This window comes from Dasypus novemcinctus, chromosome 3, assembly GCF_030445035.2.
Source record: "Dasypus novemcinctus isolate mDasNov1 chromosome 3, mDasNov1.1.hap2, whole genome shotgun sequence".
Lineage (NCBI taxonomy): Eukaryota > Metazoa > Chordata > Mammalia > Cingulata > Dasypodidae > Dasypus > Dasypus novemcinctus.
The window spans coordinates 18,755,360-18,782,316 of NC_080675.1; the positions used below are offsets into that span (position 1 = coordinate 18,755,360).

At 40.7% G+C, this 26,957-nt stretch overlaps 1 protein-coding gene across 3 annotated transcripts in view; it reads left to right on the forward strand.

Annotated features, from left to right (window-relative positions):
• The first annotated feature begins 11,422 nt into the window (after window positions 1-11,422).
• EML5 (EMAP like 5) overlaps window positions 11,423-26,957 on the forward strand; it is a 196,511-nt gene continuing 180,976 nt past the window's right edge. For all 3 annotated transcript variants that reach the window (XM_058292607.2, XM_071213731.1, XM_071213730.1), the window contains exon 1: window positions 11,423-12,228. In XM_058292607.2, coding sequence (XP_058148590.1) covers window positions 12,032-12,228 — 197 coding nt within the window. In that variant the 5' untranslated portion in view covers window positions 11,423-12,031. The remainder of the gene's footprint in view (window positions 12,229-26,957) is intronic.

The window sequence follows — 26,957 nt, forward strand, 5'->3', positions numbered from 1 at the left end:
GGTAGGCAGATGAGAAATTAGTGATCAACTAATAAGAACATTTCAAGGTTTAAGAATGCCTATTGCTAAATTTCTTCTAGAAAAGTTTTTTGAAACAAGAGAGTAAAATGATCTGATGCTTGATTTTTTTGTATTTTATTTTATTTATTTTCTCTTTTTTTATTATCTTTTTTTTTAAAGATACATAGATCACACAAAATGTTACATTAAAAAATATGAGGTTCCCATATACCCCACTCCCCACACCCTCCACTCCTCCCACATCAACAACTTCTTTCATTAGTGTGGTCTGATGCTTAATTTTTACAGATAACTCCAGTGGCATAAACTAGGGAAAAGATAATTAGAACTTGAACTCAGAAATTGTGGTGGTTAATTTCATGTGCCTACTTGGCTATGCTATAGTGTCCAGTTGTTTGGTCAAGCAAGCATCAGCCTGATTATTATAGTGAGAGTATTTAAATCATCAGTCACTTGATTGCATTTATGACTGATTACTTTTACAATCAGTAAAGGAAATTGCCTGCAGCAACGAGAAAAGTCACCCATTCAACTGAAGGGAGAATTGATGATATCAGCAATCAGAAAGAAAAATTTCAGCCAACTAGCTTCTCCTGGGGAATTCATCAAACCTCCATTGGGGTTCTCAACTTGTGGTCTCTCTTACAGAATTTGTACTTGTCAATCCCCAAGGTCATATGAGTCAATTCCTATAATAAATCTCATAATATTTACATATATATCCTGTTGGCTATGTTTCTCTGGAGAATCCTGATTAATACAGATTTTGATATTGAGAGTGGTTCTTGAGAAACAGAATCTTAAGAATGGGATTTCTGAGTTAGTTCTGTGGGTTGGGGAATTGGTTATCTAATCTTATTAGATTAAAATTCACTAATGGCTCTATTTCCAATTATCAAGATGGCACTAATAATCCCTGATAAGATTTGGCAATAGAGATACATAAAATATCACCACTGGATATTGCTATTCAGATGTTTATAAGATGCAATGCTCAGGGTGACAGAATATTTGATACCTTAACATATTTATGTGGCATTAGAAAGTATAATTATGCTGGCTGAATGTTCTGAAAGGTTTATTTATTTATTTATTTTGTTTTGTTTTATTTCCCCCTATTCCCTTTTCCTCCCCCGCCCTGCTGTTTTTGCTGTCTATATCCATTCACTGTTTGATCTTCTATATCTATTTCTCTTTTTGGTCTTCTCTTCACATTTCTTCTCCTCTAGAATTCGCCAGAATTCAATCCTGGGGACCTCTGATGTAGAGAGAGATTCCCCGTTAGCTGTGCCACCTCAGTTCCTGGTTTCTGCTATGCTTCACCTTGACCCTCCCCTTCATCTCTCTTTTGTTGCATCATCATCTTGCTGCCTGACTCACATGAATGGGCACTGGCTCACCACACAGCATTCTTGCTGCATGGGCACTCAGCTCACCACATGGGCACTAGCTCACTGTGCAGGCATGCTTTTGCATCTTCTTTTTCACCAGGAGGCCCCAGGGATTGAACCTAGCTCCTCCCTTATGATAGGCAGAAGCCCTATCACTTGAGCCACATCAACCTCCCTGAGTGTTCTTAAATACACAGGAAAAAAATTGTTAAAGTAAGGGATGAGTTCAGGTCTTCAAATTCTTAGTTCAATTGTACATGAAGAACATGAAAGTTTCTATGTATGCATTTCTATGTATACCCTGAAAAAAACTTATTTCTTATAGTCATAGAGTTAAAATTTCTGAAAACCAGACCCATAGTCTCATTGTGCAAGTGGATGAATTACAAAGTAAATTGAATTCCCAACCTTGTAGGGTATCTGTGGTTAAAGTGAAGGCATTGATAGGGAAGGAATGGGACCTGAAATTTGGAATGGGGACATATGAATTGATGAGGATAGTGGAGATATTGAAATCCTAGATTCTGCTGAGTCTTCTTTGCCAGATAAACCTATAATGGTCTGCCCTGAGGAAACAAACAGTAACTGAACCTCCACTCTGTTCTGAGGAATCATCTATCCCACCTCCACCTGAAGGGTTTAACACTGTTGTGCCTAATAAACAGTAATTGTCTCCCCTCAGGAAACAACCTTCACACCTCTCTCTGAAGAGATTAAACCTGTTTCAACAGATAAAACTGTAATGAAATGGCCTGAGGTAGTTACCTTGAAAGAAACTGCTAACTTCTCTTATGACCCACCCCTGCCACCCCTCTTTTCTTTCAGACCTATAACTAAACTGAAGTCCCAACGGACCCCAATAGGTGAGGTACAAAGTGTGACCTATGAGGAGGTATGTTGTACTCAAAAAGAACTGTATGATTTTCCCAATTTATATAGACATAAGTCAGTAGAATAGGTGTGGGAATGAATATTAAGGATGTGGAATAATAGTGGGAGGAACATAAAGTTAGGTCAGACTGAATTTATTGATTTTGGCCCCACTAAGCAGAGAGTCTAGATTCATCATTGTAGCTCAAGGGATTATAAATGGTCCTAACATCTTGTTTGATTTGTTGGCCAAAGCCTAGACCAAAAAGTGGCCTATAAAACCTAAAGTCAAAATGCCAGAACTGTCCTGGTATAATGTAGATCAGGGGATCAAAAGGCTTAGAGAAATTGTTATGTTAGAGGACACAGCTTTCAACTTTCACCAGATCTGTGAGGAATAAATTTGCAAGAGCAGCTCCACTACTCTGAAGAAGTCTGCTGTTGCTCTTTTCTATAGGTCACATGTATTACTGCAGAAACTGTGCCACTGAACTTAGATCCTTAAACACAATGGGGATAACTATATCCTGGATTGGCAGGAAGTGGCAGTACTTAATTTCCAAAGACAAGGTGGGCATGGCTACCATAACAAACAGCAGTAAAGAGAATAGTCTGGCTCACCACACCAGAGGCCTACCTGGTTGATCATGGGATACTTAGAAGTGAAATAGATGGGTAGCCTACTAAATTCTTATTTGAGCTGTGTAGGCAGAACATTTCTAGTTAAAATGAACAAAAGTCTAATTTGAATCACAAATATAGAGGGTCTTGGCCCTTTGATCATTCCCAGACTTGAGATAGTTTACAGGCACAGAATTCCTTGAATGAAAGGAATACCAGGTCCATTTGGGGAAGGGCTCTGCTGCTACACTGCCAAAAATGTATACCATTACTCATCCTTCAAAAGAACCTACAGCCTTAACCATGGTATCTATGCGTTAGGGAAATGATCAGAAATTTTGGAGATTAGACGTTGGTTCTGAACTAACAATAATTCCAGAGACCAAAATGTCATTATGGTTTACCAGTCAGAGTAGGGGCTCATTGAGGTCAGGTGATCAAGTTTTAGCTCAGATCCACCTCATTGTGGGTCAAGTAGGCCCCCAGACCCTTTCTGTGGTTACTTTCTTACTTCTGGAATGCATAACTGGAACACTCAGACTCAGCTATGGGCAGAATCCCTACATTGGCTCCCTGAACTGTGGAGTAAGTGCTATTATGGTAGGAAAGTCCAGGTGGAAGCCACTAGACTGCCTCTACTTAGTAAAATAGTAAATCAAAAGCAATGCCAAGGAGTAGATGTGGCTCAAGTGGTTGAGCACCTGCCTCCAAAATGGGAGGTCCTGGTGACTCCTGAAAAAAAAACAACAACAACAAAAAAACAATCAAATGAAAAAACCAATTCAGGGAAGCTGATGTGGCTCAACTTCCCAAACACACGGTCCCAGGTTCATCCTCAGCCCCTAGTATCTCAAAAAAGGAAAAAAAAGGAAAAACAAAAAACAAAAAAAAAAACAATATTACATTCAAGGAATTGCAGAGATTAGAGCAATTATGAAGGACTTGAAAGATGCAGGAGCTGATTTCCACCACATTCCAATTCAACTCTCTTATTTGATTTGTGCAGAAAACATGGCTCTTGGAAGGTGACAGTGGAATGTTATAAACTTAACCAAGTGATGACACCAATTACAGCTGCTGTTCCAGATGTGGTATCATTGCTTGAGCAAATCAACACATCCCCTGGTATACAGCTATTGATCTGGAAAATGCTTTTTCCCTCAATACCTATTAGTATAGACTACCAGAAATAGTTTACTTTCAGTTGGCAAGTTCAGAAATACCCTTTCACTGTCCTACCTCAGTTTCCAGCTCTATGTCATAATCTAGTCCACAAGACTTTAATCACCTTTCCCTCCCATAATATATCATGCTGGTCCATTATATTGATGATATCATGTTGACTACTCTAGACTTATTGGTTAGGCATTTGCATGTGAGAAGGTTGGAGATAAAGCCAACAAAAATTCAGAGTCTTTCCACCTCAGTGAAATTTCTAGGCGTCCAATGGTGTAGGACATGATGAGATACTCCTATTAAGGTAAAGGATAAGCTGTTGCATCTGGCCCCTCCTAAAAACAAAGAAGAGTACCAATGCCTAGTTGGCCTATTTGTATTTTGGAGGCAACACGTTCCATGTTTGGATGTGCTACTGAGTGACCTGAAAAGCTGCTAGTTTTGAGCAGGGACCAGAAAAAGAGGAGGATTTTGCAAAAAGCCCGGGCTGATGTGCAAGCTGCTCTGGAACTTGGGCCATATGAACCAGCGGATCCAATGGTGCTGGAAGTGTCAGTGTCAAATAGAAATCCTGTTTGGAATCTTTGGCAGGCTTCTATAGGAGAATCACAGCACAGACCCTTGGGATTTGGGAGCAAATCCTTGCTATCTTCTGCAGATAACTATCTCTCCTTTTGAAAAGAGCCTTTGGCCTGCTATTGGGTCTTAGTACAGACCAAATGCTTAATCATGGGCCACCAAGTTACCGTGACACCAGAGGTTCCCATCATGTACAGTCCTGGATGATTTCTCATCCACCAAGCCATAGCATGGGTGTGCAGAGCAGCATCCCGTCATCAATTAGAAGTGATGTTGTGGAATTAGAGAGAAGTTCAATTATTTGAGTATAGAGAGGCCAGGACTCAGGAATGATTTTGAGAAGGAAAAATGGTTTATTGACGGCCGGCCGGGCTCGGGAGCTTTCTGTTTGAATCCCGAGCCCCGAACAAAATTTTCAAATGTCTTTTATACCACGAGGAAAGGCCAAATGGTCGCTTTGTTTCAGTTCTCAATAGGCTTCAATTAGCATATATATCTTCCACATCTTAGGTAAGCTTTTCGCATGGACTCCAGACATTCTAGATAAGCTTTTAGCATATTTACTTTTTGCATTTCCCCTAAATACTTAAAGTTTATAGCCCTTGCATTGTTAAACTGTTTCCTGGGACTGGAGCCTGTGGCCATTGTCCCTAAGGGCAGGACTGCAGCCTCTTACCGGTCCACACCCACAGCCTTCAGCTTAGGTTATCTCTGAAGAGACAAAGAGCCTTCCACCCATAACCCACATCAGTGAGGTATACAAAATCCGGCTTTGAGTAGGTCCTGAAGGCAAAAGTACATAAGGAAGTAGCCCAAATGCACATGGCTCCCATTCCTTCCATATTACCTTCTTTTTCCCAGTCCATAGCTATGTGCCCTTGGGGCGCTCCATAGGATCAGTTGACTGAGGAAGAGAAACTTGGGCCTGGTTGACAGATGGTTGTGCACAACATATAGGAACCACCCAATAGTGGACAGCTGCAATACTATAGCCCCTTTCTAGGACATCCCTGAAGAACAGTGGAGAGGGAAATTCTCCTATTGGGCAGAATTTAGAGCAGTGCATCTGGCTATTCATTTTGATTGGAAGAAGATATGGCCAGATGGCCTTTCGTATACAGGTTAATGAGTCAGTGGTTTGTCTGGATGGTCAGGGATTTAGACGGAACATGATTGGAAAACTGGTGACAAAGAAGTCTTCGGGAAAGGTATGTGGATAGATCTTTTTGAATGGGTGAAAAACATGAAGATATTTGTGTCATGTGAATGCTCACCAGAGGGTGACTTCAACAAAGTACAATTTTGATATACAAATGGCTAGGATGACCTGTTCTGTGGATACCAATTGGCCTCTTCCCCCGGCCATTCCTATCATTGCCCAATGAGCACATGAGCAAAGTGGTCATGAGGGTAGGGATAGAGATTAGGCAAGGAATTTCCACTTATCAAGGCCAACCTGACTATGGCCACTGCCAAGTGTCCAATCTGCCAGCAGCAGATACCAATGCTTAGTCCCCAATATGGCATTATACCCTGAGGTGACCAGCCTGCTACCTGGTGCCGGATGATTACATTGGATCACTTCTGTCCAGGAAGGGGCAGCATTTTCTTCTTACTGAACTAGATACATACTCTGAATACAGATTTGTCTTCCCTGTATGCAGTGCTTCTGCCAAAACTACCATCTGTGGACTACAGAGTGCTTATCCACTGCCATACTATTTCACATAGCATTGTTTCTCATCAAAGAACCCAATTCACAGAAGTGTGCAAATGGGCACATACTCATGGAACTCACTCATCTTACCATGTTCCCCATCATCTTGAAGCAGCCAGACTGATAAAACAGTGGAATGCCCTTTGAGAGACACAACAATGGTGCCAGTTGGATGACAATATCTTTTGGGGCTAGGGCAATGTTCTCCAGGAGGTTGTATAACCTCTAAATCATGGAAATATGCTTCTGGGTAGAGAACATATGTTATTTTTCTTATTGGCATCTAGTACTAACTTCAGGAATTTTGTTTTGGAAGAGGGGCTTGGGGTAGTGTGAGAGTTTGAATTTGGTGAATCCCAAGCAAAAGATTATGTTCCTGAACTTGTCCATTTCTGTGGGTGTGAGACCCTTTTGATTGGTTGAGTCTTCGCCTTCTTGCTGGGTCTGATATAAACAGAGACACAGAGAGAGACATGTAGAGAACAAGAAAGCTGCCATTTTGATTCTGCCATGTGAGAGAGGACTTGAGGATCGTTACCAGTCAAAGCTTAAGCATGAAGCTCCCAAGAGGCTGGGCCCACAGAGAAGCTCAAGGCTGAAGAGATGAGCCATATGTCTGATAGCCTACAGCTAAACTCAGGAAGGAAGGGGAGCAGCTGAGACTGAGAGAGGAGGCCCAGAAGAGACAAGCCCTGAGCCTGGTTTCCCACAGCTGCACTCCAGGAGAAGATAGATTCTAGAGGGGAAGGTAGGAATCTCAGCAGAAATCGCCCACCATCGTGCTTCTCCACATGGAAGGACACAAGGATCACCAGCAGCTGACTTTGGTGAGAAAGCATCTCTGATGGTGCTTTGACTTGGACATTTCATGGCCTCAAAACTGTAACATTTCACCCTAATAAATATCCCATTTTAAAAGCCAGTTCAGGGAAACGGACTTTGGCCCAGTGGTTAGGGCGTCCGTCTACCATATGGGAGGTCCGCGGTTCAAACCCCGGGCCTCCTTGACCCGTGTGGAGCTGGCCATGTGCAGCGCTAATGCGCGCAAGGAGTGCCGTGCCACGCAAGGGTGCCCCCGCGTGGGGGAGCCCCACGCGCAAGGAGTGCGCCCATGAGGAAAGCCGCCCAGCGTGAAAAGAAAGAGCAGCCTGCCCAGGAATGGCGCCGCCCACACTTCCCGTGCCGCTGACGACAACAGAAGCGGACAAAGAAACAAGACGCAGCAAATAGACACCAAGAACAGACAACCAGGGGAGGGGGGGAAATTAAATAAAAAAATAAATAAATAAATAAAATAAAAGCCAGTTCATTTCTGGTACTTTGCATTGGCAGCCCTGTGGCAAACTAAGACAGTGGCAATCTGATTAGGAATCGTGTCTGTATTTATTTAGCAATCACCTGCTTTTTTTTAGAATGCATGTGTATTTGGTCCAGTAAATGGAGATTGGGGCGACGCTAAAGCATTTAAGTCAGCCCTAGACAGCCACCTGGCATCTGTTCCTTCTTATTATGCTAATGCCACATCAATTTCCCTTGGTTGGATCACCCTTCTGTCATGCTCCCTTCCTTTAGTTTTATTGCATCTGGCCCTACTCTATGGATCCAAGGATGAATACTTAAGTCAGCCAATGAGAGCTAAGGTGGCTGAAGTCTAGGATTTTCCAAGTCGAACTCCTGAAAAAATCTCTTTGCACAGGGAATACTAAGAAGATAGGATATGGAACTGCAGCTGTTGGTAACTATTTTGCCATTGGTCAGGTGAACTTGTCTGTTAACAGTGTCAACCCAAAGGCAAGTAGAACTGAGTTAATTCTGATGATCTAGTTCCTATGGTATCACTCAAGCCTTAGGATCCAAGCATGTTAATGCTTTTCAGTTATATGAGACAATCAGGTTCCCTTTTTGTGTAAGCCATTTTGAATGGGTTTCTGTCACATACAGCCGAAGAAATTCTGACTAATACTGTGCTGAAGATCAGAAAAGTTTGGGATTTTCAGGTCTGAAGATAAAACTAGATAGGAAATTTTGTGCATATATAAATATATCTCCAGGGAAGGGGACTTGGCCCAGTGGTTGGGGCGTCCGTCTACCACATGGGAGGTCCGCGGTTCAAACCCCAGGCCTCCTTGACCCTTGTGGAGCTGGCCAATGTGCAGTGCTGATGCGCGCAAGGAGTGTCGTGCCACACAGGGGTGTCCCCTGAGTAGGGGGGAGCCATTCACGTAAGGAGTGTGCCCCGTAAGGAGAGCTGCCCAGCATGAAAGAAAGCAGCCTGCCTAAGAATGGTGCTGCACACACGGAGAGCTGCACACAAGATAATGCAACAAAAAGAAACACAGATTCCTGTGCCGCTGACAACAACAGAAGCGGACAAAGAAGACGCAGCAAAAAGACACAGAGAACAGACAACCACGGTGGGAGGTGGGTGGGAAGGGGAGAGAAATAAATAAATAAATAAATATATATATATATATAAAAATATATATATATATATCTCCACAGTAAAAAAAGAAAAAACTGAGAGTAATCTTATGACTACACAAATATTCTCTTATATTTAACATTGAAAAAATACGTATACAACATACATTGTAATGCTTAAGTATAATATATAAAATAGATATGATTACAGAAATATTTTTATGGACAGTTCCTTAAAATCTCATTACTACTAATAGATTAGCCAAATTTGCTAGTTAGAATTAATAGCATGAACTTCGGTTTTAATGTTTTATGTTTTGGCATATTTCTTTAGTAGACCTAGGGTATTTAGCATAGTACTGGCACATAATTACTAGTCAGCAAATAATTTATTTGCTTGAATTTTAGAAATATTTCAAATATCTCAGATATGAAACTCAATGCTAGAAACTAATTTTTAGGAAACAGATTATAGAAGGTAATTGTAGTTTATATTTCAAATGCCTAACAAATGTCCACCTGTTAATGTGCAGATATTTTTTGGTCTCTTCCCCACATCCTTACTTGCATTACTTTCAAAGTGTACAAATGGTGGAATCTCATCTAGCAGTAGAAGTTTGATTAAGTGTCCTGATATGACATCAGTAATAGCAATGGATTATATAAGGTTGAAGGGGTAAGAACTGATCAGGTTTGTTTTTTTCTCCCTAGTACTCATAATGGTTCATTTTCTAGCCACTGTTGTGCCCTCAGCTGTCTGTTTTGGTCTTGAGTTGTGAGTAGAGGATGGTTTAATTAAGAATGTTTCTGCTTCACACTCCACCCTTGGGTCATTTAATATCATGATTGGAAACTGATAATGGAAAAATAAATTCTTTAACTCTGTTATTAATCTAAGTGCTTAAATATATATCATGGGATACTTAAGACGTACTGAAATCTGAATCATAGAAAAATGTATTTCTTATTCTTCTACAACCTACATCTTATAAAAATTACATGTAATTACAATAAGTAATGTTCCACAAAAGTATAACAAAATATCTAATCTTTTCTAAGTTTAGTGTTTATATTTTTAAAATATTTTCTTTTTCTCTTCAGGGGATGTCAAGCAACTCACCAGTGAATTAGTAGACACATTCTTATTAAAAAACTAAAGTGACAGAGAAATTGTATGTGCCTTTGTTTGGGAACCCCACACAGACCTTGCTAAGGTTTCAAAAGCCACTTCTGCAGTAGGTGCCAGAAATCCAATTTGTCTTTCTCTTCTCTTTCTACATAGACTGGTGTTATCTTGAGCCAAAGACTCGCTGTGGAATGTGGTGCATTTTCCTCACTCGGGTTTACCACACCTCTCTAATTTTTTTGCTGCACCTGGAAATTAGGACACAAATCCTTTTCATTACAAAAGTTTTTTAGCTTATCCTGTGAGGACAATAAAAATAAACTTAAGGATGTCTGAAAGCTTTGGAAATTTTATCAAGTTCGCACAGTTTTTCCTGCATTGTAGTCCTAACTCCCCTATTAGATTCTGATTACTGGGAGCTATGGTGGATTTGATTTCTACTGATAGTATACATCATGGAATTTATTAAATCTGCCCAGCCCTTCATTGTTTACTTTTCATGACATTTAGCAAATTCCTTCCTCTGAGATAGCCCTTCTTCAGTGCATGTAGACTAGTAGCAAAAGGTATCCTCGTTTCGAGTTGACAATCTACATCCTTGAGAAAGTAGACATTGGATAACATCCATTCCAAGGATTTTCTGATAGTCACATTTTTCCAAAGGATGCTAGTTCATTTCAGCTGTTGTCAGATTTCCAAGGTTTGATATTTCCCAGGAAAAACCAAAACAGTGATTTTTAGATAATGAGTGTTCATATTGATATATTATAAATTAATCTTTCTTGTAAACCTTGTGGCTATCACTCTACATTTAAAACCTTTCAAATGAAGGATTTCAAATTATTTTACAGGTAATATTCCCGTGAGAAAGGGCACACTTCGGAAACGCATTTTGGGGAAACTGACTGGAATTCATTTCTCCCAATGCTTTTGCTACAAACGCAATCTACAGGATCATAATACTCAAGCCGTCTTACTTCACGGTTAGCTAAAATCTAAGACAAGCCCTGCAACAAGTATTTCATTAAGGGTTTATCGGTGATAACAAACTGGACCTTAAGAAAAAAAATTCAGGTACCCTTTCTATTTATTTGGAATTCAGATCTGATAACGTCATTTTACGATCTAAATTCTACCCTCGCTTTGAGGTCACCTACACAAAAAAGAAAACGTACACCTAACAAAGTCAGGTTTTATTCCCATCCTATATCTGGCCCAGAAAGCACTATGAGGCAGCAAGGAAAAAGCGAAAACAAAACGAGGTATAAGGGGTAAAAAACAAATGAAGTTGGCATCCTGGTGTTGAGTCTCCCTAGGTCAAATGTAGGTGTGGTCGGGTGTAGGGGTCGTGTGCGACCCGCAGGCGCTTGCCGGGCGAGCGAGTTGCAGAGGCTCAGCCGGGTTCCGGGCGGCTACGCGATGCTCAGAGGCTCAACGCGCATGCGGGTATGTGGCTCCGGCGGCTCCCGCGGCTCAGGTCTCTCGACCTGGCTGGGAGTCGGGGGTTAGACCTTCGGGATGCGCTAGGGGAAGGAGCAGCCCGCCCGCCGCAGCGTTTTCGCGGCCCGGGGCGGCGCTAGGCGAACAAACAGCGGGCGGGGCGGGACGCAAGCCTTGGGGCCGCGCTGCGAGCGCACGGGTGCCGCGAGGACGACGGGCGCGCGCCTGCGGCTCCGCTCGTCTTGGGGGCGCGCGGCGCGGGCACGCCAAGCTCCGGCGACGCGAGCGCCGCAGGTGACCCGGGCTGAGAGCTCGGTGCGCGGGCGGTGGTTTGAGGTGCCGGAGGCAGGAGGCGGCCGCTCGCTCGGCTCTGGTCACGGCCTCGGGACTGCGGAACTGACGAGGCGAGCCGAGGCGGGCGAAGGGCCCGGGACACCCGGCTTGACGGCCGGCGGACAGGCGGCCCTCAGCATGTTCCGCGAGGCAAGGGTTTTCCTCCCGCCCGTGGGCTGAGGCGGCGGCGGCCAGAAGAAGCGAGATGCACCTGCCGGGCGCCGCTTAGAGGACGCGGCAGGTGGGAAGTCCGGGCCGCGAGGGGGAGGGCTTTCGTCGCTGGGCCGCCGCCGCCGCCGCGGGCCCGAGCCGGAGCGGCGGGGTGGGCGCCCCGACATGGCGGCCCGGAGCGCCCCGAACTGCCACCTGCGGCTTGAGTGGGTGTACGGCTACCGGGGTCACCAGTGCCGCAACAACCTCTACTACACGGCGGCCAAGGAGATCGTGTACTTCGTGGCGGGGGTCGGCGTGGTGTACAGCCCGCGGGAACACCGGCAGAAGTTCTACCGGGGCCACAGCGACGACATCATCAGGTACCGGGGGTGGGGGTGGGGGTGGGCCTGGGGCTGCCGCTTTCACCCTTGCCAACAGCTCTAGGAGTTTGCACTTGTCCTTTCGGGGTGCAGTGACCCGCTCCTGCAGAGAGCATCGCCCGAGAGAAATCTGCAACTATCTGGTCCCGAATCCACCCCAACGCCTTGCAGACCGCCTTTTCCCCATCTTCAGGTTCTCGAGTGGGGACACTTCTCTCGCGGCCAAGCAGAAAGATCCGGTCCGCGGCTCCACAGGGCGTTCGGGTGTATGGCATTGGACCCTTCTCAATTCGTCAGCATTATGGAAACTGCAAAATGATTATGTGGTGGCACTTGATTCTTTTAAACCTCGTGAAAAATCTCTGCTTAAACGATTTATTTCTTCAAGCACCTGGGGAAACCCTTTACTTAATAAAGAACCGATAAAAGCCCTGGAAAGCCATAGTGGTCCTGGGGCGCGATCCCAGGATGGCATCTTGGGGGGCACTCACCTCTTGGCCATAATTATTAGTTCAGGTTTCACTGCCTACTATTATCAGCATATAGAAAAGAAACCCTATCAGCCTCTAGACAATTCATTGGACATTGAAATTTGTACACTCAACAGGCAGTTTGGAGGTGGGTAAACGGCTGCTAAAAATAATTCCACTGATTTCCAGGTTTTTGTTCCAACTTTATTAATGTAATTCTACCTAAATGTACTTTAGTATTTTTTAACTTAAATCACAAATAATTTTATTATTATGATTATTCTTTGGGCAGTATCTTAAAGTTGATCTCAGTGCTTGTTTACATTACTTTAGAGAACTGTTTATTTGAGATGTAATTTTCAATTAGTACTATTGTGGCAAATAAAGTTAACAACTACAGAAATTATTCTAGGCTATTGAGTTTTGCTTCAAGCAGAGCATTTTTGTCCTTTACAGGGGAAGAATATATGAACAAATATTTTGAGGATGTGTTTATGTGCTGTTTCTGGGTTTTGAACAGAGATTCTATTACTGGGTTTGTATACTCGGTTTTATTTGCCTATTTGTGTTCCATAGTATTTAAGCTGGACATTTCAAATCCAGTATCTTGGTTTGCTGTCTTGTAGGCAAGAGACTCTAGAAGTGAAAATCCGTAAATAACGAAGTTCTTTGATTTTTGCATCTCTGTACACTATGATGTGTAAGAGGGTAAAGGAGGCCTATGACAAACAAAAGACAGGGCAAGATGGAGTAAAGATAAAGAAAGCAAAAGTTGAGATTGCGGAATAGGGAATAAGGTGGTGTTTTTACTCATTTGCTTTATTGGACACCAAATTGGAACTTTTCCAGATTGTAAATAGTGTGTTACTTTGGAAAGGAAACTAACAAGTTGTTTCACATTTTTCTCAAGTTAGGATTTTTTTTTTAATAGTAGTGATCATGGTTGCAGACTTATAATAGCCCAAATTGTTGACTCAAAAGTAGCATAGTCATTATAGATCATATTGATGTTCTTTGCCCAGTTCCTTGTCTTTTCCCCCAGTACTTTCCGACTTCTTTCCTCTTTTCAATGCAACACTTAGTTCAAGCAACCTTAAACTAAACCCTCCTCCAGATGTTCAGTAGTTATTTGATTGAATTCATTAGACAGGATAGCATGAAGGATTTTGAGGTCTTCTCGTGGTGCATATCTATTATTTTTACTCCATGGTGTTTATGAGAACAGTATGGTACTAAAACCTTCTGAAGCTTGGTATGATTGATTTGTTTTGTTTATTTTATGTTTTGTTTATTCTTCCAGCTATAATTAGAAGGTGTGTATTATGTCACATTGCTTGCATTTTTATAATTGAATGCTTCAGTAAACTGTAAGAAAGGTAATGATTTTGCCTTCTTTTGATTAGTTGCTGAACTCATAGGTATATCTCAACTACTTCGCAATGACAAATACATTCTAATTTTTCCATGATGGAGTACATGCTTATGAATTTCATGCACATGATACATCCTTAAAATAATTTATAACAGTAAAGAGATTTCCTGAAAATTTTCAGTAGAGTAGTAAAATATGAATCATATAGTATCTTGAAATTGTTTACACAAGTTTAATACAATACTAGCAATATAATAACCTAGAAATCAGGCAAAGGGCTGTGGAAATTTTGTTTTAAATAATAATGACAGGCCATTCTTGTTTGTCACATAAATCAGGGATATATTCAAACCTCACAATTATATTTTGTTTTTCCAATTCAAAGTTTGACCAAAGTATAGAAACTACTCCAATAATTTTTCACATATATGACAGCAAAAATTTAATATTCATAAATATAATGCACAGTAGAAAACAGTGTTACGGTAACCTTAGTAATAAAAAGTCAATGCTCTTTTGGTCATGTTATATTTCCATATATGCTTGAAACTTAGGTAAAGCTTATCAGCCAAATATGACTTTGCATAGGGTTAAGACTATATCAGAATGAGCAAGCCATTGTCCTTGGGTTTTCAAAATGTCAGTGCTATATTGTTTGTAAAGGCTGAATCAAAACCAATCTATCATTTGCCTGTCATTTTACTATCATCTAATATTGCCATTGCCACATGACTTGTCTCATCATTTTCTGTTATGCTTATAGTTGTCTTCTTTTTGCCATTTATCTATAAATAAATGTCCTTTAGTTATATATATTCCAGTACTACTGATTTACATAGAAATTAGACTCCATGCCAGGAATAATACAGGACTTTAAGAGTCACTTCTTTTCTTTCTTGTTTTTTTCTGTCTCTCAAGTTACATTGATCAGAGTCTTTAGTTGTTAAATGTTTATTACAAGTTTTAAGACTAAGCTGTAAAATACACTGGACTACTTCTAGTTTTAGGGTCAGATACACATCTACAGCTTGTTCTATATTTTTGAACTTTTGCCAATTGTCTTCCAAAAAGATGCTATGGCATTTAATGTTTGCACTTATAGCTGGTGCCATCAGCATGTTTTTGACAAATTCATTCTTGAAGTAGTGGACATCACTGGCAGTTTTCAAATCATTATTCAAATCATTGACTATCTTGTTACAAGTTAGAATGGTAATTATTACTTTTTATTTCTAGGTATGACTTTTTTCCTTTAGACAAAATAGAAGGTATAGTAACTCTTTTCTTTAATTGTGGTAGGTGGTGATCTTAAGAAAAAACTGATCATGTTTCATTGTAATCTAGTAAAAGTGGTTTTTGACAGCCTCAGCAGGTTTTTGACAGCTCAGTATTTATGTATGGTATAGAAACTTCATTTATATGGTTATGCAACAGAAAACAAAACTGTAGTTGGAAAAGCAATTCAGAATGTGTGTTGTTTCCATGGTGGATCAATATTTTTTATTTATATGGGTTTTAAGGGCAGCAACATTTTAAGGTCTAGCAATATTTCCCAAGCCTGGTTTAACATCAGATTCATTTGAGGAGCTATTTTACCAATTTCTGTCACTTTTTTCCCTTCAGATGCACTCAACTAGAATCCTCTAAGGATGGAGTCCAAGAATTTATATTTTTGAAAAAGTGCCCCTGATGATTCTGTTTGGAAAACAGTCTGCCATCCTCTATTTCAAAACATGCATGTCTGGAATTCTTAATATAAGCAGTTTGAGAAATGGGCATAAACCCTTCCCTCAAACCTGATACCAGAATTTTCTTAAACAATGTGTAGTATCTAGAAGGATTGCTTTAGAAAAGTATTAAAATATATACAGATTTGATAAACTGTCTCTGTGTTAAGTAATAAGAATTTGGGGAACTTAGTCTTTACAGGCTATAATCATTATTTTCCGTAAGGTTTTGTTTATGTCTCTTGATATATAAAACATTTATGGTTATTTATTTTGCAAGTACTACATATCTTAAGGGAGAAGATGTAGAGATATTTTCATGGAAAGGTAGGAATTACCTAGAATACTAATTCAGATTGTCACAAAGGTATATTAAGTATATATTATTTTATTTACAGAAAAGCCAAATGTTTAGATTTGCATTATAACTATTTTCTTTTGATTTTTAATGTCCCATGCATAAATATGCAGGCAATAAAATACACTGTTTCAACTATGAATTAAGGAAAACATAGCGAATAAATGTTTTTTAGAAACTATTATTTCAAGATCTTCACTCATTGAAGAACTGTTTATTGGCAGCATATGTCTAGTGGAATGAGAGATTGAAAGAGTTGTTTTTATTCAATTCCTGCTCTCCTGTTTACTCTTGGCTATCCCTTATTTCACCAGAGAAACTCTTGTCAGGTCATCAATGACCTGCTTCTCTGTTCTCTTATTTTTTGACTTATCATCATCATTTGCCACAGTGGTCACTCACATCTTTTTAAAGACATTTTCTGAAGTGGCTCCTGAGACACCTCTATTTGGTTTATTTAGTCTTTCAGCAAATATTTATTGAGCACCTATTATTTGCTAAGGCCTGTTCTTAGTACTAGAGGTACAGGGGTGAACCCTCCTGGAACTTATATCTATTGAGGGAAGATACAGAATAAACAAGATATGTTACTAGAGATAGAGATAGAGACAGAGACTGATATGTAAGGGCTAAGAAAAAAGGTAAGAAAGTGAGATAGAGACTGTTGAGAAGAGTTTAGATGGGTGTTTAGAAAGGTTGACTAGGAAGACCTCACTGAAAAGGATATGTTTGAGTAGAGACTTGGAGGTGGGAATGTTTGCTGTGTGGAATCTAAGGGAAGGACATTTCAGGCAGAGGGAATATCAGGTTCAAAAACTTTGACATGGAATGCCTTGTGTGTTTGTGGAACAATGAGAAAGTTAGTGTGGCTGGAGCAGAGTAAACTTAGAGAGAGTAGTAAAAAATGATGAGATAGGGAAGCGGCTGTGGCTCAAGCAATTAAGCTCCTCATTACCATATGGAGGACCCAAATTCGATCCCTGGGACCTCCTGGTAAAAAAAGAAAAAAGAAAAAAGGTGGACAGGCGTGCACCTCTCCACACAGGGAAGTGACCGCACCAAAAAAAAAAAGACGATGATGCAACCAGATAGAAAAAAAAAAACAAAACGAGATGAGATAATGGCTATAGGGACAGATTGTGTAGGACCTTAAAGGCTAGTGAAAGGATTTTGGTTTTCCCATCTGGGTGAGTTTGGAAGTCCCTGGAGCAATTTAATCAAATTAGTGACATACTTTGCTTTAGAGCTTAACAAATTTATGCTTGCTACTACACTGAGTACAGACTGATGGGAGAGGGGACAAATGGAAACAGGGAGCCACTTAGGATATTGTTGCAGTAGTCCAGTCAGGAAACAGTGGTGGCTTGGGCCAGGGTGATGATAGTGGTAGTAGTGAGGAGTCAAATTCTGGGTATATTTTGAAGATAGAGGCAGCATGATTTACTGATAGAGCACATATAAGCTTTGAGAGAAAATAAAGGTCAATGGTTGCAAAGTTTTGGGCCAGAACAACTGGAAGAATGGAGTTGCAAATTATTGAATTGGGGATGGACTGTGGGGGGAACTTTCATAAACAAGGGAACAAGGTTTCTTTCTGGAGGGTTTGAAGGGGAAGGGGTTGGAGTATCAGAACTCTATTCCATTTGAGGTATCTAATAGACATCCCAGCACCATTGTAAATTAGACATTGAACTTGTTTACCATTCAGGGAAGCAGTCTAGGCTGCTATAAATTTCAGAGTTGTGAGGATATAGATAGTATTTAAAGATCACTGAAGGAGTAAGTATAGATTGAGAAAGGATTTGTAAATAGATTTCAGTGGTACTCCAGCATTTACATGTAGTGGAGATGAGGAAGAACTGGGTGATCAGCTGTATCAAGTAAGATTTCATGATAGTGGAGAGATTAACTGTTCTATAATAATTGCACTGTAATCACAAGACTTCTCATAAACACTGTAGAAAAAGACACTTCTGACATGGTAAGAAATTTTACCTGGAATCTGGATGTTAGATTCAGATAAACACGTGCTTGCAAAAGGTAAATTTTGTAGCTATTTAAAGTGACTGGAGTTTGAGATTGACATAATGGAGGCAGGGGGTGAGAAGCTTGGTAGACCCTCTCTTGGAGGTGTTATTATTATGCTTTAAAAATTAGTAATATATATTTATGAAGGAGATTGACAAGCACAAAAACGTAGAAAAATATTTACCCAGAATTCTGCGATCTGGATAGGTTACTATTAGGTTTTAAATTATTTCCTTTTAGACTTCTTTGATACATGTGTTCTAGAGTCACACTCCATATGAACTATTGGATTCTGTGTATTAGTCAGGGTTCTCTAGGGAAACCCAACTGACAGGAGATATCTGTAAATAGTATGAGATTTTATAAAATTGCCTCATGTGACCATGGGGATGCACAAGTCCAAATTCCATAGGGCAGGCTGCAAGCCAGGGACTCCGATGAAGGGCCTTGTTTAGTTCTCCAGGAGACACTGACTGTCTAAAGTAGAGATGGGAATTCTGTCTCTGAATACTTAAATCACTTCTTTTAAGGCATTCAACTGATTGGATGAGATGTCACTCATTGCTGAAGGCAATCTCATCAGTTGATTTGTAGATGTGATCAGCCATAGATGCAATCACCTCACTGATGATTAAAGTCCATGAAATGCCCTTGTATTGCAGTTAGCCCAGTGCTTGCTTGACCAAACAACTGGGCACTGTTACCTGTCCATATTGACACTTTAGCCTAACCATCACACTGTGCTAACACTAACATGAGCTTTCCCCAATTATTAAAAATACTTATGTATGTTTAATGTTTCCAGCTAACGGAATGCATGTGATGAGTAGGGGAAAGAGAAGCAGGGAAGATGACATTTAGATTCTTGGTCTGAGCAATTGAATGGATTAGGTGGATTAGAGGATTGATATTCTCTTTCGGATATGTTGAATTTGAGGTGCCCATAAAACATCCGTTGCTTTGGACTGGAAATACAGATTTGTGGGTTATCGCTGTAGAGAGGCAATTAAAGCCTCTCAAGGGATAAGATAAAATCCCTTGGGAGGGGAAGGAAAAGGAAGACAACAAAGAGCAAAGCTCTTAGAATTTGGGTACCGAGGTTGGGCCAGCAAAAGAGTCTGGAAAATCTTGGGAAGAAAGTCTTTCAAAATGAAAGCGTGGTCAGTTGTGTCAATGACTCTTGAAAAGTGGCAGAAAGTAAGAACTTAAAATTGATCTTTTGCTAAGGGTCACTAATGACTTTGACAAGACTTACTTCAGGTAAGGAGAAGGGACAGAAGCCTAACTGGAATATGTTGAGAAAACAAAGGGAGTAAAAAAGTTTAGACAATTGTTTTAAGGAGTTTTGCTGTGAATGGGAAGCAGAAAAATAGAGTGATAGGTGAAGAGCCAAGGGAGTTTTTTGGTTTTGTTTTTAAAATTAGGCATATTTGATTGCTAAGGAGAATGATAGTAGTGAGGGAGAAATCATTCCAGAAAGCATAGTTCTAAAAGTAAAGTGCATGAAAGTAAGGGGAGTGGGACCCAGAGCACAAGTTGAAGAAAGATGAGGGAGAAAGAGTGAAGTACAGTTTGCAGGTATATTAGGTGGTAGGGAATAAGAAGTAGTTCTTTAATTCCATCTATTATATTAAATACAAGACAGGATTATCAGCTGCAAGACAAAGACTGATGTTTAGGGGGACTTTGGTCATGCCAGAGTTTAGAGGCTGAGAAAAGGAATACAGCATTTGTTAGCTAAATGTTTAATAGGATTGTCTGAGGGTGTCACATGAACATTTGAGATTTTGGGGAATAAATCTAAAGAGACACAGATTAACGCAATTGTGTATGAGAAGGGGAATATCCAAAGCAATGATTTTGAAAGAGATTGTTCCCTTTATGTTTAACTACTTTATACTTATGATAAATTTGGGGTTAAATGCTTAAAGTAACTTTATGTAATTGCAGGATTTGATGAACGTACTCTTTCCTAATTCCCACTACTCAGGAATCTTAATAGAAAGAAATAGAACTTTAAAAAAAAAAAAGGGAATCTGGCAGTTCCTGTAGGACAAGATGATGAAATGTAAAATGCTTTAGGGTGCCATTCCGCCACAGAATATATGAACAACTAGCAAAAAATGACAGAGCCATCTTCATCAAAACTGCAGAAAACAATTAAACAGTTGTAGTAACTGAGCGAGTGCCTAATTAAGAAAACTCAACTTTATTTATTTATTTATTTTTAATTTCTCTCCCCCCACACCCCAGTTGTCTGCTCTCTGTGTCCATTCGCTATGTGTTCTTCCGTGACTGCTTCTATCCTTATCAGTGGCACCGGGAATCTGTGTTTCTTTTTGTTGCATCATCTTGTTGTGTCAGCTCTCAGTGTGTGTGGTGCCATTCCTGGGCAAGCTGCACTTTCTTTCACACTGGGCGGTCACTCCTTGCGCGCATCAGCACTGTGCATGGGCCAGCTCCACATGGGTCAAGGAGGCCCGGGGTTTGAACCGCGGACCTCCCATGTGGTAAGAGGAACTCCTGGTGCCCTTATTGGCTCCTACTCCACTCCTCTCCTGGTGTGATATTGAACCAGCCCATTCCTATCCTTGGTCTCTGGTCCTGTTCTGGAGGGATCAGAGTAACCCCTAGGCACGTACTAGAATGCCTCTGTGTCATTGCTATTCTATCAGGTGGCAATCTGAAAGAATGAGCCAGGAAATTCACCTCAGGTTCGTCTGCCAAGAATGTGCCCCGTGAGCAGAAGCAGCTTGCAGACAGCTAAAGCTGTGTAAGAAACAATTAAGTCATAGCAGCCAGGGACAAAGGATTATCTGTTTTAAGAAGTTACACAACAGAGCACCCAGGAGGGCAAGAAAGTCTACTTCATAGGGATTAGAGGGGGCATTTGAATTCCTGTAAATGGGAATTCCTAAGGCCACCAGAAAGCACACATACAGGCAAGACTCAGGATCAGAAAATACAAGAGAGTACTCTGCACTTTACATTAAACTTGTGTTAACATTGATCTTGTTTGGAGACTGTGAAAGGTAGTTTTTGCATTTGTTTGTTTTTGTTAGCTACTAGTACTCAATGAAATCTCTTTTTTTAAAATTTCTCCCCTTCCTCCCCCACCCCCCAGTTGTCTGCTCTCTGTGTCCATTTGCTGTGTGGTCTTCTGTGACCACTTCTATCCTTAGCAGCACTGGGAATCTGTGTTTCTTTTTGTTGCGTCATCTTGCTGTGTCAGCTCTCCATGTGTGCAGTGCCATTCTTGGGTAGGCTGCAATTTCTTTCACGCTGGGCGGCTCTCCTTAAGGGGCGCACTCATTGCGCGTGGGGCTCCACTACGACACCCCTGGGAAAAATTTATATGTAAGCTATTGACGTTAAGTTGGTATCATATCACGTGTGATTGTCCTTTACATCTGAGAAATATCTAGATGGGAACTAAATGAACCTCAACCCTTACCTAACCTTATAGAAAATTTAACTCAAAATGGGTCATATATCTTAAATGTACGAGCTAAAACTATAAAGCATTGCTAAAAGAAATAAAAGAAGATCTAAGTAAAAGGAAGGGCATTCTCTGTTCATGAATTGGAAACCTAAATACTGTTAAGATGTTGATTCTACCCCAATGATTTACACATTCAAACTCAATCCCTATCAAAATTCTAAGAGCTTTCTTTGCCAAAATGGAAAAGCCATTGGTCAGTTACAGGGAAAGGTAAAGGGCCCCAAATAGCCAAAAACATCTTGAAAAAGAAGAATTAAGTTGGAGGGTTTACAAATTTAAAAAATTTTAAAAACTTATTGCAAATCCACAGTAATCAGAACGTCATGGTTCTGGCACAAGGACAGACATACAGATCAATTCAATCAAATTGACAGTTCAGAAACAAACCCTTATATCGGTGGCCAATTGATTTTTTTTACAATGTTGTCAAGTCCTTTTGTGGAGTAATGTTCTGAGTATTGCTGTATAAAATGACAACTTTACACCAAACTGAGAGTGATACATCAGACCAAAGCTACTCAGAAAAGTACAGCCTGGTGAATACACGAGACTTATTAGGGCGCTAATGTGGGATCTTCCTCCTCAGCAGCAGGAGGAAAGATGACTGTTCTGAGCTTGATTGTCCACACCTGTGGAGAAGTTGGTGGGTCTTTCATCGTGGCATGAGCATGACTCTAAAAGAATGCAGCACTTTGCTCAAGATTAAAAATACATACATTTAAAGATGGTTATCAAGGCATGCAGTGGTGCGTGTGACTTCTACAGAACATGATCAAAGAAGCAGCTGTTCATATTGTTTACCTAAGATGTTCACATTGTTTACAGTTTTATTGACTTTAAGATCTACTTATCGTTAGGCTATTGTTTCCTGAGGCAGGTCTTGTGACTAGCTGAGCCTAGCTTACATTTTAGTTTAAGGAAAGGGCAGAGAATAAGGACTTCCGGCAAGATGGTGGCTGAGTGAGCTTGCCTTGCCGTCTCTCCTGGGAAGAGGCAGCTGGGCACCGCTGGAGGTTCTCCGGGACCAGGCTTTTTCAGGATTTTTTCAGGGCAGGAAGTGTCTGGACATCGATTTGGTGGGAAGGTAACGGAAAGGACTGGTCTATAAGATATAAATTGGGACTTTTCAGGAGGGGGAGGCAAGATGGCGGCTGAGTGAACTTCCCGGTTACTAGCTCCTGGGGGGAATTGGTTGGGAGGCGTCGGAGACTCTTTGGGACTGGCTGTTTCGGGATTTTTCCTGGTCCGGAGGTGTCTGGACATCGATTTGGAGGGAAGGTAACAGAGAGGATCCATCTGTGAAATATACACGGAGATCCCAGCTACGTGTGGAGGATTCCCTCCTTGGGTAGGCAGAGCCGAGGCAGCTAGCACCGCGCGGAGCCCCGGTGGGCGGCGGCCAGGGTAGCCGAGTCCGGCCGAGCCCGGCTGAGCTGCGGCGGGCGGGGGGGCGGAGCCCGGCTGAGCTCAGCCGAGCCCAGCCGCACCACGCCGGGCGGCGAGCGGGAGAGCCGCGCCGCGCCGCGCCGCGCCGGGCGGCGGGCGGGAAAGCCGAGCCCGGCCGAGCCCAGCCGAGCCCAGCCGAGCCGCGGCGGGCGGCGGGCGGGGGACCGGAGCCCAGCTGAGCCCAGCCGAGCCTGGCGGCGGGGTTTCTGTTCTTTGGGTTTTTTTTATTTTTTATTTTTTGTTGTTGTTGTTGTTCTTGTTGTTCTTTTTTTTTTTTTTTTTCAATCCTCTCTTTCTTGTCCCCAATATTCTTCTTATACTATTTTACCTTAACAATACAATAGGTCCTACAGGAAATACCTCACATTTGCTGGGTTTCCTCACCCTCCACTGCCTCATTTCTCTGTGAATAGATTTAGCCTATCTACACTATCCCCTTTCCCCTACAACTTGATATCCTCCACCATCTGCTATCTCTCCTATATTCCATCTCCCTTTCTTTGATCCACAAAGTGTCTAACTCTTAATTTCTAATACCTTTGTTTAGTTTTCCATCTGGTATTCGTCCCTGAAACTATTACCTTTCTTTTCTCTTTCCCTCTCTCACGAAAACAATAGCCTCTTAGTACGTACCACATTCCTCCCATATTCAGTCGTCTACCTCATTATAGGTATTTTCCTACTACTATAACTCTACACAATTTACATGATCTAACCTCCATCCTCCCAGAACTCATATTGTTGCTTTGTAAACATATATCACCAATACTACTTCACACTTTTTCCTTCCTTACACAATTGACTTTCCCCAGCACTAATACTTTCCTTTAAAGTGAGCTTAACTAGCAATAAGAAATTGGAATAAGAAGAACAAAGTGACAAAGAGAAGATATAACACTTACGCAAAAACAACAGCTAATTAATCTCCAAGACTAGACAAAGAAGCTAAGGAACTGATTAAACCCGTCAGGAAAAAATGTTGACAAGACAGCAACAAAAATCTACAAACCAAACCAGTAATCAGGAAAACATGGCTGAATCCAATCAACAAACTGAAAATCAGGAAGGGGGGCAGGACTTCGCACAAGCAATGAAAGATCTCAGAACATTTATCACCGACAAATTTGATGAAGTAATGAAAGAGGTTAACAGCGTGAAGACAACACTCGGAGGGGAGATTGCAGACATGCGCAAAAAAATAACAGATATGATGGAAATGAACACCACAATTCAAGAAATAAAAAATACACTTGCAGCAAATATCAGCAGACTAGAAGAGGCAGAGCAGAGAATTAGTGATGTGGAAGACAGTGCATTGGAAATCAAACAGATAGTAGAAGTGGTCAATAAAAAGGTAGAAAAAATCCAGATAGGACTTAGGGACCTGAATGATAACGCAAAACGCTCAAACATACGTATTATAGGCATTCCAGAAGGAGAAGAGAAGGGAAAGGGGTCAGAAGGAGTGTTGCAGGAAATAATGAATGAAAACTTCCCAAATCTACTGAAAGAGACAGATGTACATATCCAAGAAGCACAGCGCACTCCACTGGTCATAAACCCCAACAGGCCCACCCCAAGACATATACTTGTCAAATTATCCAATGCTCAAGACAAAGAAAAAATTCTAAAAGCAGCAAGAGAAAAGAAAACCATCACATACAAGGGAAACTCCATAAGATTAAGTGCTGATTTCTCATCTGAAACGATGGAGGCAAGAAGGCAGTGGTATGATATAGTCAAGGTACTAAAGGAAAAAAATTTCCAACCAAGAATACTCTATCCAGCTAAACTAGGATTCAAAAATGATGGAGAGTTCAAAATATTCACAGATAAACAGAAACTGAAAGAGTATATCAACAAGAAACCTCCCCTTCAAGAAATTCTTAAGGGAATTCTGCAGGAAGAAAGGAAAAAACAGGAAAGTCAGAGATGGAGGAGAGTGTAAAAGCAACAAGAAAGACAAAAATAGAAGGGGAAAATAAAATAATACAAACAAAATATAACAAACACAAATCCAACCAAAATATGGCTACCATAAATAACTCTCTAAACGTAATAACACTGAATGTCAATGGATTAAACTCACCTATCAAAAGATTCAGACTGGGACACTGGATAAGGAAATACGACCCATCTATATGCTGCCTACAAGAGACACATCTTAGACCCAGAGACTCATGGAGGTTGAAAGTGAATGGCTGGAAAACAATCATACAAGCAAACAACAACCAAAAAAAGGCAGGAGTAGCTATATTAATATCAGACAAAATAGACTTTAAATGCGAAACAATTGTGAGAGACAAAGAAGGATACTATATTTTAGTGAAAGGGACAATCTGTCAAGAAGATCGAACAATCATAAATATTTATGCTCCTAACAAGGGCGCCTCTAAATATGTGAGGCAAACGCTGGAAAAACTAAGTGAAAGAATAGATGCATCTACAATTATAGTGGGGGATTTTAATACACCACTATCAACTCTGGACAGAACATCTCAAAAGAGAATCACTAAAGAAACAAAACATTTGAACAGTATATTAGAAGAGCTGGATCTAATAGACATATATAGATCATTACACCCAAACACAGCAGGATATACATTTTTCTCAAGCGCACATGGAACATTCTCCAAGATTGACTATATGCTAGGCCACAAAGAAAGGCTTAATGAATTCAGAAAGATCGAAATCATACAAAACAATATCTCTGACCACAGTGGAGTCAAGCTGGAAATTTGCAAGGGACAGAGACCCAGACTTCACACGACAATTTGGAAATTAAACAGCACACTCTTAGAAAAACAGTGGGTCAAAGAGGAAATCTCAAAAGAAATCAATGACTACCTTGAAACAAATGATAATGATAAAACAACATACCAAAATTTATGGGATGCAGCAAAAGCGGTACTGAGAGGGAAATTTATAGCCATAAATTCATATATCAAAAAAGAAGAAAGAGCAGAAATTGAAGAATTAACTGCACATTTGAAGGAATTAGAAAAACAACAACAAAGTAACCCAACAGGAAGAAGAAGGAAGGAAATAACAAAGATAAGAGCAGAACTAAATGAAATAGAAAATAAGAAAGCACTTGAAAAAATAAACAAGACCAAGAGCTGGTTTTTTGAGAAGATCAACAAAATTGACAAACCTTTAGGGAGACTAACAAAGAAAAAAAGAGAAAAGATGCAAATACACAAAATAAGAAATGAGAAAGGTGAAATCACCACTGACCCCACAGAAATAAAGACTATCATAAGAGGATACTTTGAAAAACTATATTCCAACAAAAATGACAATTTAGAGGAAATGGACAAATTCCTAGAAATACATAAGCAGCCCATACTGACAAAAGAAGAAATTGATGATCTTAACAAACCAATCACAAGCAAAGAGATAGAATCAGTCATTAAAAATCTCCCAACTAAGAAGAGCCCAGGGCCAGATGGCTTCACAGGTGAATTCTACAAAACATTCCGGAAAGAACTAACACCAATCCTGTTGAAACTATTCCAAAAAATCGAAACAGAAGGAACACTGCCTAATTCCTTCTATGATGCCAACATTACCCTAGTACCAAAGCCAAACAAAGACACCACAAGAAAGGAAAATTACAGACCAATTTCTCTAATGAACCTAGACGCAAAAATACTTAACAAAATACTTGCTAATCGTATTCAACAACACATTAAACGAATTATACACCATGACCAAGTGGGATTTATTCCAGGTATGCAAGGATGGTTCAACATAAGAAAATCAATCAATGTAATACACCATATAAACAGATTGAGAGAAAAAAACCACATGATTATATCTATAG